This window comes from Festucalex cinctus, chromosome 19 (assembly GCF_051991245.1).
Source record: "Festucalex cinctus isolate MCC-2025b chromosome 19, RoL_Fcin_1.0, whole genome shotgun sequence".
Classification (NCBI taxonomy): domain Eukaryota; kingdom Metazoa; phylum Chordata; class Actinopteri; order Syngnathiformes; family Syngnathidae; genus Festucalex; species Festucalex cinctus.
The window spans coordinates 11,079,416-11,095,102 of record NC_135429.1 but is presented as its reverse complement, the minus strand read 5'-3'; the positions used below and the strand labels follow the sequence as shown (position 1 = coordinate 11,095,102).

Genomic DNA, 15,687 nt, shown 5'->3' with positions numbered 1-15,687 from the left:
CGTGACTGTGAAAATGAAATTGCAATTTACAACAGAGACGTTTATTCTGTTTCAAAATTAGTGTGTTAATTTTTAGTTAATTTAAAGTTCCTTCAATGCCACTATTTTTATTTTATTTTTTTAATGCCAGATTAATAACCGCCCCTTACTTGGAAAGCCTGTACTGGGGAATTCCAGTTGCAACACAGCAGACAGTAATAAATGTAATAATAATGCACATATTTGTGGAGACTGGGGTTAAGTTGTATTTTACAATTTTTAAAATGTGCAGAATTTCACAAGTTACTTTATGTTAAAGATTAAATAGCTCTTAATATGAAAAGAAAAATGCACTGAGCTGTCACCAAAGTCTTCCAAATGAAATTATGCCATCTAGTGGCAGAAAAATGACCAACACAAATCCATATCACACATTTTTTACAATACAGTACATCTTTTTAATTTTAACTCAATTTTATGAATTATTATGAAATCACTGTAAGAATGGCTAAAAAATGCAGCAATATTTCTATTAGTTTAACATTTTTTCCATGTTGCTAACAAGTTTATGAAACCTAGAAATTTTTTTTACATTTTATTGTGCATTTACAACAGATATACATTTGTGATTTGTGTAATTACTGACATTGCGTTATTTCTCCAGGAGGAAGACTATCCTGGTGCTATACAACTCTGTCTGGAATGTCAGAAGGCTGCCAGCACATTCAAACACTATAGCTGCATCAGGTAAGGCACTTGGACGTGGTAATGCTGCAGTGAAATTGGCTGCCGTAAAATTGAAAGCATTGACTTCCTCTTCATTAAGCTTCTGTGATGGAATTCTATTAATCCATTTGGGGAATCCTCATTGAAAAAGCTCTTACTAGTATTTGCCCACTGCTCATTTATCAGTCATATTTTCCAAGATGGTGATTTTCTTTATTTTTATTTTTAAAGATTTCTGACAAAGGGCCAGGATTTCGTTTAAATGCAGCTGCCATTGAAATTTGTATTTCATGTCTTCCATTGTGAAGGCTAATTCCTGGTCCGTGCTGTTCATCAGGTGACGTTTTCAAAAATCCTCCAGCTAAATCCCTTATCAGCTATGTTTGAACTCAAGGTGTCAAAAGTCCTGTCATACACACAGCAAACGTATTTTTATATGTTATAAATATAACTCTGGATGCACAAAAACTAGCATCGTTCTTCCACTGAATTCACATAATTGCAAAATTGACGCATTTGACTCCCACTCACAACAATCAGCAGAGCGGCTCACCAAACTCTTTGACGCTGAAAACTCCGGTTGTGACAGGATGACTGATGATCAGTAAGCACCACATTATACGCTGGAAATTACAATGCTGAACACTCCTTCTTACTCCGCCCCTTGCATCTGCTCATAATTTGCTTGGATATCACTTGTCTTCACTCTGACATTAATTTGTCATTATTGGCATTGAATGCATATGGGGAATATGCTAGGAAAATGTATGATATAGAGGTGGCTGCATACTAAACAGTCCGGTACATTATTGGCCACCAGTTATGTCTGACACCGACTTGTGGCTGATTTAAGTCACTGATATTTTAATTTGGTGTTCTAATTAAAAAAAAATAATAATAATCAAAGCAATAATATTTTCTGTACCATAAAATCACTTGTATAAGTTGCATTTCTTCCATATAAATATCCCAAATAGTTCCACTGTATTATACACGGATTTACCGGGACCAAGAAGATATTGTATTAAAAAGGCTTTATACTTTGAATCCAACCTGATAATTCATGTCTAATGTTAAAAATTTATCGAATATAATAGCTCGTTTTCCTTGTTCTAGCAGCAGCAACAGTTGTTCATATGATCAATGATGTAACATGCAGCCAACGTGGTGAGGCCAACTTCAAAATAAAATATTTCCAACTATGTGTAATATATTGACAAATGTGCCTTTCTATGCTTTTATTTTGAATTTGCTTCTGCAAGCGTGTTGCGGCGTAAAGACTGACTTGACTAATTTTTTGAGTCAATGCAGTTGCGGCGCTTCATAAACTGTCACCACCGACGTCAACAACACAATATTCGTCCTGAAATCAAGTTCAGTCGCTAAGTAAGGATGCTAAATAAAAAAAAAATAAAAAAAATATTGCGTTACCACATTGTTATTTAATTCAATTCTATTTATATCTTTATTTCCACATTTATTTTTATATTTTTATTTTTTGAATCTCGTTTTTTATTTTTGTAATTATTTATGCTTGTATTTATTTGTTTATGTGTATATATTTTTGTTGTTTTTATTTCCGTTTATATTTATTTTTTTGTATTCCATTTTTGAATTATATTTTTTTATATTTGTATTTATTAATTTGGCGTTTTTGGTCCTCCATAATTTACCAAAGCTGCTCAGCGGTAGAGCACAATTTAAATCAATTAAGGTGACGGACTCATTTCATTCAGTGCACACATCCGTTGCTGTAGGCAGCTCTGCCTTCTTCTCAAGTTAAAGTCAACTAGTCGAGTAGTAAAGTTAACAGGTTGACTATTCTGTAACACCTATAATGCGTCTTAATTCAAGGTAGCTTTCAGTGAGTGTGATGGTGAACCAAGGAGAAATATGTGCCCTTGGCCATCTCCATCTCCATGTTTTGCTCAATATGCTGTCGCAATAACACTCCATAGTAGCTTTCAACACGAGCACATCGGCGACACTCTTGCGAACGACCATTATCATGCACGTTTTCCTCAAGCGCTTTGGCCCTGACGGCGTCGCCCACTCTCAGCAGCTTGTTGTCGGCCGGATGCACTTTGATTTAACCTTGTAGCGACAGTTTGCCATGCGCCACTGAATGCCCTACGTGGGGGGGGTTTTGGTTTCACGCCTCCCCGCTTGTTCGCGTCCCTTGCCTTTTAAAAGTCAATATTGTTATTTGAAGAACACTGTTCCAAAGCCCCCCTGCTCTGTCTCGATGCATTTTCATCAAGTGGCTCACATCGGTGGCTATAAGGCAGCTCGAGAGCTCCCTTTGCACGCTGTGAACTCTGTTGTGTTCGGCAATAAATGCGGGTTTGCGAGGGATCCTAATTGGTGCATGTCAATTAATATCAGGTTTGCTGGATTTAGTCTACATTCAATCTCCGCTATTTGAGCAGGTTTGAACGGAGTGCTGCCACGAAAGTGCATGAGTAATTGACACCTCCTCAAAATGTTAACACTGTGTTATAATTGCATATAGATGCCACAATATGGTGTCAACTGACTAAATTGTGTATAAATGAAGCGCCTCAACTCACTTAAATACCAAGATTCCACCTTCGATGCCACTTTTTTTCAGACCGATACCGATACTCAATTCTTGAGTAGTCACTGATAAACAGATACCAGATACCGATACCACTACTGTAGTACATAAAATGCCCCACCACCCTCCCAAAAAAAAAAAAAAAAAAAAAAAAAAATGACAGGTAATTTTAAAATTAAGACCTGTAAATCCCAATATAGTAGTTTCCCTTCAAAATACATGAAATTAATGGCAATTTTCTATTCCTCTAATTTCTAACTTCTAGTTTCTGACTGTAAAACGGGCCACTACATGGTGGATCGCCATGAGTACTGATACATTAAAATAAGGCTGGTATTGGTACTCGCCCATCCTTACTATTATCGCTTTGAACCAGCAAATAACACAGAATCAATTCCCCCCAAAATATTTGCACAACTCCAAATGTGAGATTGGGTTGTTTTTACCCAAGGTTGGGTTTAATATTTTCACCCCTGCAGATTGGGTTAAAGATGCTGAACTGGTCATTATATTTCCCATTCGACAATATTCAGCCTTATTTCAAGGTATAGTGGCTGATATCATTATCTTGTGGCCAGTTTATAATCATCAACTAGGAATTAGATTTAGGAGAATAGAAAATTGACACTAGCATTTGATTTTTTTTTTTTTACTTTTTTTTTTTTTTTTTTTTTTTAACAAATATAAATAACTACCTGTGACTGAATGTCTGACCTCTGGAAAAACATATAAATACGTCTTTGGGATTGAATGGTTTATTTCATGTAATTTTAAGTAAAAAATGCTATTTTCGGATAGATATGTGTTTTCTTTCTATCTGCCATTTTTTTTTTTTGGGGGGGGGGGATTTTGCAACAAAAGTACAAGTGGCATTGGTACAGTTGATAGTTGATTTCAGTATTGGTGACTACTCAAGAGTTGAGTACTTCTATTGGTTGGTATCGTTCTGAGAAAAAAAAAAGTGGTATCAAACATCTTTAAAATTTAATGTAACAGCAATCGCTAGTGGCTTGTTGATTCAGTGGTGACTTTTGACTCAGAGGTCAGGGTTCAAAGCCCAGTCAGGATGGAAGACTCAACGATGGTTCAGCGAGAGTTCAATGCACTAAAAGAAAATATTTTGTATTTTGTGCACAGTGTTTGTGTCATTTTATTAGGTTCTATTTCAGTAGTGTGTTACTATTAATCTCACCAGTTCCAAAGAATAAACTATTGTTTTTCTTTAGTGCTATGTGAAAGTTTTACATCGGATTTAGTCTGCAAAACAAACACACCCAAATAAACAAAAATCTTCCCTTGAGCTGCATAGCCACTTTGTTGCCTCTCTGCCTGCTGCGTAACAGTGGCTTTCATGACCACAACAAAAAGAAAAAATAGCAAAAGACAGCATTCCAACTGAATCTGCGCTTCCGGGCCAGACCCTTAAGGCACGCATAGCCTGTTTATCCAGTCAGCAGTCTGCTGTGGAGGGACTTTGCTCAAGGCCCCGTGGGCACCTATTGTCACTTCTAATTGAAAATAAGGTGTTAAAAAAAAACTCTCAGATTCCCTGCTAACCACATTTCAATCCTTGAGTTCCCAACAGGGAACAGGTTGTTAATTAGGTTTTCCTCCTCATTTGTTATTTATGTATTCTGTCTGATCACGGAAGGGTGCCAGTATGCAAGCAGGCATCTGATTCCACACTCAAACATAGTACAAATACTGGCCATCGTGTTTTGCTATAGTGAAATTCAAGGTAACCAGTTCTGTTGAGTTTTTCTGTTACCACATGACAGCGTGGGCGTGTTAAAATGATATAAAAACGAGCTGGGCATTTATCCAGTTGGCCTCTGTTCACTTTCAGTTGGACCGCCTGAACTGAAAGCTGTTGATTTAAGCATTCTCCCGGGTGTTGAGCGCGGACGCTAGGATGTACTTCTTCAATCTGCAGAACCGGTTATATAGATCAGGTCTGTACTTGAAGCAAAACTTCCTGCATCGTTGCGTGTTACGTAACCGCTCGTTAACCTTGACCGCAGTGTCTGGATTTTTGGCAGCCAATGTCGCTCTGGCGTTGGACTGACTGCTAATTACTTGAGGTTCATGAGTGTCCTTGTAGCGTCAACAGGATAGCTGACAACTTCCAAGTTTCTTCAAACTGTCAAACTGTTTTTGCCCTATCAAGGTTTATCGTCAACTAAGTTTGAGACTGTTCTCGTTTATGGTTTTTCTATACGAGCAACCTGCGGGGACCACATCTCCAGCTGCAGCTTCTCTTAAGCACTTCTCCACATTCTCCTTCCGCACCAAGCAAGGATGCTTAATTAGCAATTTTATTAAGGACACGTTCTCCCTTTGGGCAACTTGCTGTCTCACAAGGCTCAACTCAAGAACGGGCTGACCCGATAAAGACCCCAAACAAAGCTGGGACAGAAGCAGGGAGACGATGGAACAAAGGATGAATTACGGTTGGGTGCTGCGCAGCTGTAGCCCAAGGGAATCGTAAGGGTGTCCTGGGATGGGCAAAATAAGATGTGAATCCTGTTGTTGCTTGGCATGAGATCGCATCTTAAGATGCTTCAAGGTTGTGTGGGCGTTTTGTCCTGTTTTATTTACTTGACAATTCTATCACTGAGTTTTGTTTTGTTTTTACTTTAGTCCTCCAGGGCCACAGTCCTGCATGTTTTAGATTTTTTCCTCCTCCAACACACCTGATTCAAATGAGCAGCTCATCAGCAAGCTCTGTTGAAGACTGATCATTTGAATCAGGGGTGTTGGAAGAGGAAAACATCTCAAACATGTTTGACTGCGGCCCTCAAGGACCTGAGTTTTAAGACCTATGTTTTACATTATTCCCTCCTCCAACACACCTGATTCAAATGACCATCCCATCAGCAAGCTGCTAAAGCCTGATAATTACCCTGATTATATGGATCAGGTGTGTTGGAGGACGGAATCATCCATGTGGTGCTTGAGGACTGGAGTTTGAGACCTACGTTTTAGATGTTTCCCTCCTCCAACACACCTGATTCAAATGATCATCTCATCACCAAGCTCTGTTAAAGCCTGATAATGACCCTGACTATTTGAATCAGGTGTGTTGGAGGAGGGAAGCATCTATGCTGCCCTTGAGGACTGGAGTTTGAGACCAATGTTTTCCATGTTTCCCTCTTTCAACACAACTGATTCAAATGATCAGCTCATCAGCAAGCTCCTTTTAAACCTGATAATGACCCTGATTATTTGAATCAAGTGTGTTGGAGGAGGGGAGCTTTGATGGACTGGAGTTTGAGACCTATGTTTTCGATGTTTCCCTCCTCCAACACATCTGATTCAAATTATCATCTCATCAGCAAGCTCAGTTGAATCCTGATAATGACCCTGATTATTTCAATCAAGTGTTTTGGAGGAGGGAATCTTGATGCGGGCCTTGAGGATTGGAGTTTGAGAAAACTTGGTCCTCGAGGGCCTGAGTCCTGCAAGTTTTGAATGTTTCTCTTCTCCAACACACCTGAAGCTCATCAAAAAGCTCTGCATAAGCCTGATAACGATACTGAGCAGGACTCCGGCCCTCGAGGACCGAGTTTTCTCAAACTCCAATCCTCAAGAGCCGCATTTGGACACCGCTGTTTTTAGATTCCCTCCTCCGACACACCTGCTTCAATGATGAGCTCATCAGCAAGGTCTGCTAAAGCCTGATACGACTCTATTTGGATCAGGTGTGTTGGAGGAGGGAAACATTTATGCGGTCCTTGAGGACTGGAGTTTGAGACCCACGTTTTAAATGATTCCCTCCTCCAACACACCTGATTCTAATGATCAGCTCATCAGCAAGCTCTGCTCAAGCCTGATAATGACCGTGATTATTTGAATCCAGGGAAGCATCTAAAACATGCAGGAAAAGGGTTCTCAAACACCCAAGTTGGTGATCCTTGTGCAAGACTATTGAAAATATAAACATACCTGGTGGCTGAGTATTTTTTATTTTTTTAAGTTTCTAATAAACGAATTTAAACACAATATTCAACTTTTTTTTTTTCTCTCCACAGTGAATTGAATTCCAAACTGCAAGACACTCTGGAGCAAATAGAGGTACTCTCGCTCACGCTCTCTCACTCGCTGCCTTATCTGTAATTGAGTTATTGAGAACCACTATATGTGAAAATACTTTTAATCTTATATATTGTTTGGCTCTGCGCATTAATTTTCCAAAAGCAGAAGTTTGACTGTTTAATTCCGCCTCTGTCCAAATATTGACATTCTGAAAAGTCATTATTACGAGTGCGAACGGATGTAAATCATATCAGTTTCATCTCCAGCTCTGTTGCGATATTATGGCGTGATAAAAGGTATGCAAAGCAATTTTCTCTGCGCCGCCGCCCCTGCGCTTGAATAGATTAATTACTTTCGTTTTGTCTGTACACAAGAAAAAGGCATGCACGCGTGCACACAAATATTGCAAAGCCATCGGTGGATGTGCTTGCTTGTTTACCTGTCAGCTTCGGTGATAAACAAAAGAGAATCCTCTAAACTCATTTTACTAATCACTTTGTACAAAGCGCAAGGAGATGATGGCTTTGTGTACCATGTAGTAAGTGAACATTTTACCTCCAAGGTCGATTCAGTATCACAAGGTCGTAAAGTATCCTTGAACTTCACATCTTTGTCAAAAACATCCTTTCATTCACATCCAATTACCGCACCGTCTGCTTTTGTGTATGAGCCATGCATTTGCACATCCCTGGTCTTAACGTTGATAATCCCCGTGTTTCTTTCCCCACCTTTTGTCACCCATCTGCTCCCGCCTCCAGGAACAGCTTGACGTTGCCCTGTCAAAGACTTGCAAACACTTTGATGTTGCACACTATACCAAGGTCCAGCTGGCGTACACACTCCTGGGGAAGACACAGGTGAGTTGTTGCAATCTTGTTCAAGGTCGCGGAAATGATCCAACGCCAAGAAATGCGTGTTTCCTCTTGGCTTAATCCTTGTTTCTTTGTCAAGCCTTTGCCCAACATTTACTCTCTTTCATTTGAATAAGGGTGAATGTCATGCATGTAATTTAGGAGCTGAATGACACTCGCAAGGTTGTGCTAATTCGTAGCTTATAATCATCCAATATATCGTTACCAATGTTCCTATCTTCCAAATAAATATTTACTTGCATGCACAATTTAATGCACGCAGCTCCCAGAGGTCTCAGCTGAATTAGTTCACTTAATTATGTCAATATTTGATCAAAATACTGTTAAAAATCTGATTGCCTTTCGACCAAAATGAAATACAGAGCATTTACTCAAGCTCGGATTAAATTGATGAGATGTATTTTTGGTGTGAGCTTGATCTGCGAAGGGCATTTGAGAAACATATTTACATAGGAACACATGTTTGAATGGTAATATGTAGGGATGTAACGATATCCAAACATCACAATATGATATTATCACAATATGAAGGTCATGATACGATAATTCTCACGATATTGGGGGGGTTGGCGATATTTAAAAAAAAGATTACAACGTTGTAAATAAAAAAAAAATAGAATAAAAAAAAAAAGAGCTCCTACTAAAAAAAAAAAAAGCACAATATTGTGCTTTGGTACATAACAGCAAAGCATATAAACCACCTACAATCTCTAATAACAATATTGAGGCACTTACTTCCTAATGCAAGCACACAGTGATCGCTTCACAAGCAAATTGGGTTCCCCTTCATCTGACAATTAGCATAGATTTTAAAAATAGAAATCCAAAACATGCCTAATGAAAATTAAATTGCACTAATAAACTAGCCACAAGAGGGTGCTAGAACTGCACAAATGGAAATCAACCTTACTTTTTTTTAACAGATGTTTTCCTTTTAAATATTGTGAACATGACAACGATGACATTGTCTTAATATCACGATATCACGATTATCGTTACATCCCTAGTAATATGAGTCATACACATCAGAATAAACAAGTAATTCTTACAAGGGGAAGTCAACCTTGAAAATTTCCCGACAATGTATGTGACATCATGAGTCTAAACATGACATTCTGATTAATATTACATTTGTGCAATATGAGTTATGAAGCAAAATCCAGCCGTTTTGATCTATTTCAGGGGGCACCCATTTATTTATTTTTATTTATTTATTTATTTTTTGTTTTGTTCTTTTGTCACATACACAAAACACGCACACAGACAAACGTGGTCTCCCAGGCGGGGAAGCGAACCCACGCCAACCGGCACCGAAGGCAAGTGACCATTTTGACACACGCTGTCGACTGAAGATGACATCACAGTGGCTAAGGCAACGACCAATCACAGCAACTGTGACGTCATTTTCACTCAATAGCAAATGGCAAAATGATATTGATAAAAATGGCTGGATTTAGACTGCTTAATTAATTTTCCTCTAACACAATATTAACAGAATACTGTTTTTTTTTTAGAGGATTCCGCCACATATAGAGCTGATAACAAACCAAAGCAAGACGGTCAAACTGAACTGCTGCAGCTGTCGCCGCAGCACGTGGGTGGGAAACAGCCCCCAAGCCCACTCAGCGTAATGAAAAACATTAATGTTTCAAAATGGGTAATGAACTCTTACCCTTAATGTAGTTCTTGGAAAAAAAAAAAAAAAATCTCAAATCCTATCACACGGCGACCTTATTTTAAGAGATGCAAATGTGCAAGTGGAGGACTATTTTCAGCTTATTAAGTATTTACAATGGTATACGAGAAGGAGAGGGGCGAAACTGCAGAGCCCATGTTCATCTTAATGAAGGAACATGTCACATAGAGCAACAGTGTAGCTTACTGATGACTTTTTAATAGATCTTGGACGACAATGCATCTCTCTGTCACAGAGAAAAAGCCATTAGGCGTTGACTGAAATGCCAATGCTTGTTAAATGAGTGCTTACCCCTGAGATTCAAAACATTTCTCGCTTTTCTCACCGACATTTTCACAAGCCCTATGCATAAATGTTATCCATCTCCAAGGAGACCACATATAATATGTACTACATGTAGTCCCTTAGATACTGAGCATTAAATGCCGTGTTTATGACCTCGCAATTTAGTCGCTATTTCTTTGAAATTTGCAACCGAAATGGACAGTTTAGATTTAGAATTTCCATTGTTGAAAACATTTCCCATCATACATCTAATCTATTTACTCACCCTAATATATCTTCAAATCCTTCAAAAGACCCAAGTGGTTTTAGGACTTTGAATCGCAATATCTGCTTTGAGTCTTTTTCTCCCCAGATGAAAAATGACATCTTGATGTTATCCTTTTCATAACTGAGTGTTTGTATTTCTCTGCAGACTGCGATGGATCAGCTGCACATGCACTTCACCCAAGCCATTCACAACACCGTGTTCCAAGTGGTGCTGGGATACGTCGAGCTCTGTGCTGGCAATGCTGATACCAAGTTCCAGAAAATGCAGTATAAGGATCTGTGTACGGTAAGAGAGTAATGTCCCAAAAGCAACTGTGGAATGTGGGGAATTTTGTAGTTTCTCTTACTCGCTTTTTTTTTTTTTTTTTTTTTTAGTGTAAATTGGATGTTTACACAAAGTCAACTATTCTGCAGGTTTAAATTCGGAAACTGTTCTATACTTGACATAAATGGTATTATAGATATGTACATATATGTATACATAAATATATTTCATTTTTGAAAAAACATTGGTCAATGTATAAAGCATCCACTATTATAACCTGAAAAACAACAACAACAAAAAAACAGTGCAAAGGGCTCTTTTAAGGACGGCACATAACTGCAAAACATTTTGTGCATTTTTTTTTCTCAAAAATCCACTCACTCAAAATTTTAATATTATTGAGGTACAGTACTAGGTGTGTCCTGCATATCATTCCAAATCCACAAAAAAAAAAAAAAAAAGGCCTTCTGACGTTGTATGGGGCAGTAGCATAAGCGTAACTAAGCCGTGTCTGCCATCTAGTGGTGTTTGGTAATATTACAACTTAAAAACTACACTCGACCACTGCATAGTCGCGGTTTGGCACCCATGAATTTACATATTTGCAATAGTTTTTCACATTTTGGATTTTTCACAGTTTTTTCAAGGATCCCAATCCCGTTTGCTCCCAGCTGTTTTACTGAATTTGACTGATTTTGCAAAGCCCACAGAATATTGTGTTCAATTGCTATAAAAGCATAGAACTTATGAAAGAAAGATTAAAGTCTCTTCTTTCATCAGGAAAAAAAAGTATGTTTCTATCTGTTTCCGTTTTGCAGCAATTAGCATTAGAAGAGAGCAAAGTTTCATCAGTTTTTACAAATCTATTTAAAATTGTAAGTAATTTAGCTTTTTTTTCTAGATGGCCCTGGTTGATCTCCTTTGCTCTGCTGCCATCTGCTGGCCGTTTGTGTAATAACTACCATTTCTGCAACCGTTCTTTGCAGTTGAGAGGCTGCATTAAAACCTTCTGTATGCTCTAGCATAAAAAAAACAAAACAAACAAAAACGTATAAATACGTCTTTGGGACACTTAAAACGTTTTAAAAAAAACGTATTTACACGTTATTGGGAGCAAATTAGTTAATTAAGGAATCACGGGCCGAGACACCAGTTGCCCATCCCTGAGTTAGTGTACAACCTGGCCCCTTAATTCCCGTTTCTTGTTTTCTTTTTATCTGAACTTGAATCATTTTGGTTCCACTTTCAAATAAATCCCATCAAGCTGTTTTACAAGCTGGAGCTTGGTCAATTTATCATGAACTTACTGGAGAGAATTGCTGAGTGTCCCCCAAGATGGTTGTTGGTAAAGGTTCCCTTTACCTGTGTGGAGTGGACAATTTGCTTCTGTCCTTTTTCACACTGTATTCAAGTTTTGATAGTTTTCTTCTTCACACTCGACTTGCTTGTTGACTTGTTGTTGTTTGGCTTGCACAGCTGTCATGCTCTCCCATTCACCTGTCCCCCTTCAGTGCTCCTGTCTTTTTTTTTTCATCACCAGGCTTACTTGTTTCCCTCTACATGCAGTATGTTTTCAGACTCTACACTGCTTTTTGAAAGGATTCTGTGTCAAGGCATGTTTTTTTTTTTTATCCACAGACATGACAATGATGATGTACTGAATCAGTGACAGGCGTTTACTTGTCACGTATTTTGTCTACTATAATGTGAAGTTTAGGATCTACCCCCCTTTTTACGCCTTGCTTGCTTGTTTTAGCACCTCTCAAATCAAAGCGAGCAGTTTTGTACCTTGAAAATGGAGAGTAAATGTGGCGGAGCGAATGCATTGATTCTCTGTTCCTGCGATAAGAAAAGGTTGAATGATGTGAAAGCTCACATTCGACCCTCTGAACTCACCTTTTTAATTATGTGACTTAAAATTCAAGCGCAACGGGAACTCCTGAGAGGTCAGTTAGGATTACAGTAAGGCGGTATTAATTTTACATTAGCATCTCATTATTATTGGCCAGACTCGGTATGGTATCAATCCCTTGTTGTGTTGGAATTCGTTCATTCTAGTCACTGGAAGTGAAGTGGCTGGAAATTTTGAACTTCTTACTCTAGTACAGTTATTCCAAAATGGACTAAATGGACTGCTTTTGATATAGTGCTTCATCTACGCCATATGACGCTCACATTCACCCATTCACCACTCTACCACTGAGCCATGCCGCCCCCAGGTGGAGTTTGTTTCTACATCAGCATTTTTTTTTCTTTAAAGGTTGATGGAAATTGATGTCTTTGTTTTAAAGGATCTCACAATGATGAACCTTCTATGAACCTTTCCGTTATGCTGCTAGTTTTTCAGAAGATGCACATTAAGGCTAATCCAGACTGAACGGGGAGTTCAAAACTGCGTTCCCATGGGAAATCCCCATCTCCTTGCCAATTCTCTAATCTGGTTTCGGCTTCATCAGAAGCACTTTGATGATGAACCGAAGCTTCAGGTTATTGAATAATCGAAACACTTTTACAATAAATAGCGGCTTCTGTGTTTTTGTTGGATAGCTAAATAGGTTTTCAGTCCCACTTCCTCTCATGGTTCCTTTGCTTTATCAGTCAGCATACTTGCATAAAAACAAGAGGACCACAAATGTTCCCAATTGCTCACATAGGGACTCGTGCGTAGGTGTAACTGAGGTTGCATTCCTCAAAAAAAAAAAAAAAACCCACAGACCCATTTACACTCACACCAATCTTTCTTGTGCCCCAGTTGCTTGGCAACATGCTGCTGACACGGTTGACTTGGAAAATATGGAGTGTCAAACGTATGGCATATTACATATGACATTTTGCGTCTATATGTGGAATGTCCCAATATTGTATCTGTCCATTATGTTGGGCAAGGTAAGAGCTGATCCCAGCTGTTATTGAAATACAGCTAGTGAAGAAGGAAGGAAAAGATGTTTACATCTGTATAATATTTTTTTCACGTTTGTCCCCCCATGTTGGACTAATCACTGATGTTATCTTGATTGACACTCAATTACTATTGATGCCTAATTGTGAGTTATTTGCTTTATTGTTGAATCGTAGTTTTTTTTTTTTATCCACTGAAGATTAAAAGGGGGTTATTATGCATTCATTAAATTTATATTAAAGAGCACATTTGAAACTCTTAATTGTGTCTTAGCCCACAGAAAGGACAAATTAGACAAAGGTTCATTGAGCACTCTTTTTACTGGCAATTATTAATTTTTCCAAGGAGTTCATTCATTAATTAGCTCTTCCATCAGTACATTTCTTGCGACACAAAAATGAGATATTTCCCGACAGTGTCTGAATAATCATCTTAAGCATTAATTGAATATGATATGAAGCGGCTTATGTTGTAATTTTATTTAAATTTCCGTTTTCATCTTTTCCTCATTTTCCTGCAGGCTATATTGAACTCTGAATAAATGTGTTTCCAATAAAAAATAAAATAAAAAAATAATAATAATAATAAATAAATAAATAAATATATATTATTTTTTATTATTATTTTTCAATTATTTCATTTTAATTTATGTAATTTATTATTACAATTATTAATAATTTTATTTAATTATTTTATTTGATAAAATAAAATATATAAAATAAAATAAAATAAAATAAAATAAAATAAAATAAAATAAAATAAAATAAAATTATTAAATACAATTAATAATAATAATAATATTTATTTTATAAAAAAAAAAAATTGAAAAAAATAAAATTTTATTAAAATTTCTGTTTTCGTCTTTCCTTCATTTTCCTGCATTCTATATTGAACTCTGAATAATTGTGTTTGCAGCACATCACCTTGGACAGCTACATTCCGTGTCTGACGGATCTCTGCAAGGCATTGTGGAAGGTGATGTTGAGTTACCACCGCACGATGCAGTGGCACGAGGAGCATGACAAGCAAGCGACCCCGCCCACTGCAGGTACCGCACTATATACCTTGTCACCATATGTTCAATTTTATGTCCTGCATTTGAAGCCAAAGGACACAAGCGACATCACATCATTTTTTTCCTTCTCACACAATATTTCTCATTTTCAGACACTAATCTCGTCACTTCCCTTCGCTCTGACTATTTTTGTTGAGTTAAAAAGGTAAATCTGCTCTCAGTACTCTGAAATGAATAAATAAGTCACAGCATCAGTGGGACTTAAAAGGTTTGGTGAAAATGGGGTCAGGTTTCCGCACGCTCCGGAGCGCTAATCTTTTCTGGCTGTTTGATATCAGCATAATGCACAGCTTGGTCAGGTCTGCAGCTTGCACAGAAGAATCGGCCAATTTTGGTCAATTTGAAGTGTATTTGTTGTTTGTGTGCTTTTACACGGCATTGCAATATAGTTGCAGTAGTTTATGCTGTTGCCTTTTAGTTTAGAGGTCATTGATCAATTAAAGTTGCAATTCTGATATTTTACATGCATTCATTGTTTGAGCATTGTTGTAGTCTGTCCTTTTTGCATGACTATACTATTTATTTTCAAACATTTGACCCTCTTTTGAGGAATCCCAAACTGAATTATTTTTCCGAGTTAAATATTAAGCCAGAAATGGTTCTATTGATATATTTTCGACTACCTCAATCTTGTTTTTAACTCATTCAAATCAAAACGTGTAAAAACGTCTTTAATATTTTGTTCTTCACTCCCAAAAACGTGTTTACACGTTTTTTAATATTTGTTATTATTATTTTTTTATGCAAAAGCAGACAGAAGGCTTTGATGCGGCTTCTGACATGAAGAGGTGGCTTAGGACAATGATAGTTATGAAAAGAAAATGGCCAGCAAGTGGCAGCAGAGTATAAGAGATCAGCCAGGGCCTTGTTGCAACAAGCTCTTTTTGTCAGTGTTTTCACCAGGAATCTTCTAATGTTAATTGCTGCAAAACGGAAACAGATACAAATATACTCTCCCCCCTCAGATGAATGAAGAGACTAATCTTTCTTTTGGTAGGTTCCATGTTTTT

General features: G+C 37.6%; 1 protein-coding gene across 2 annotated transcripts in view; it reads left to right on the top strand.

The window, feature by feature from the left end:
- vps50 (VPS50 EARP/GARPII complex subunit) overlaps positions 1–15,687 on the top strand; it is a 77,956-nt gene that overhangs the window by 21,149 nt on the left and 41,120 nt on the right. For both annotated transcript variants that reach the window (XM_077507695.1, XM_077507694.1), the window contains exons 9-13: positions 644–726; positions 7,315–7,357; positions 8,077–8,175; positions 10,584–10,724; positions 14,518–14,650. In XM_077507695.1, the coding sequence (XP_077363821.1) occupies positions 644–726; positions 7,315–7,357; positions 8,077–8,175; positions 10,584–10,724; positions 14,518–14,650 (499 nt within the window). The remainder of the gene's footprint in view (positions 1–643; positions 727–7,314; positions 7,358–8,076; positions 8,176–10,583; positions 10,725–14,517; positions 14,651–15,687) is intronic.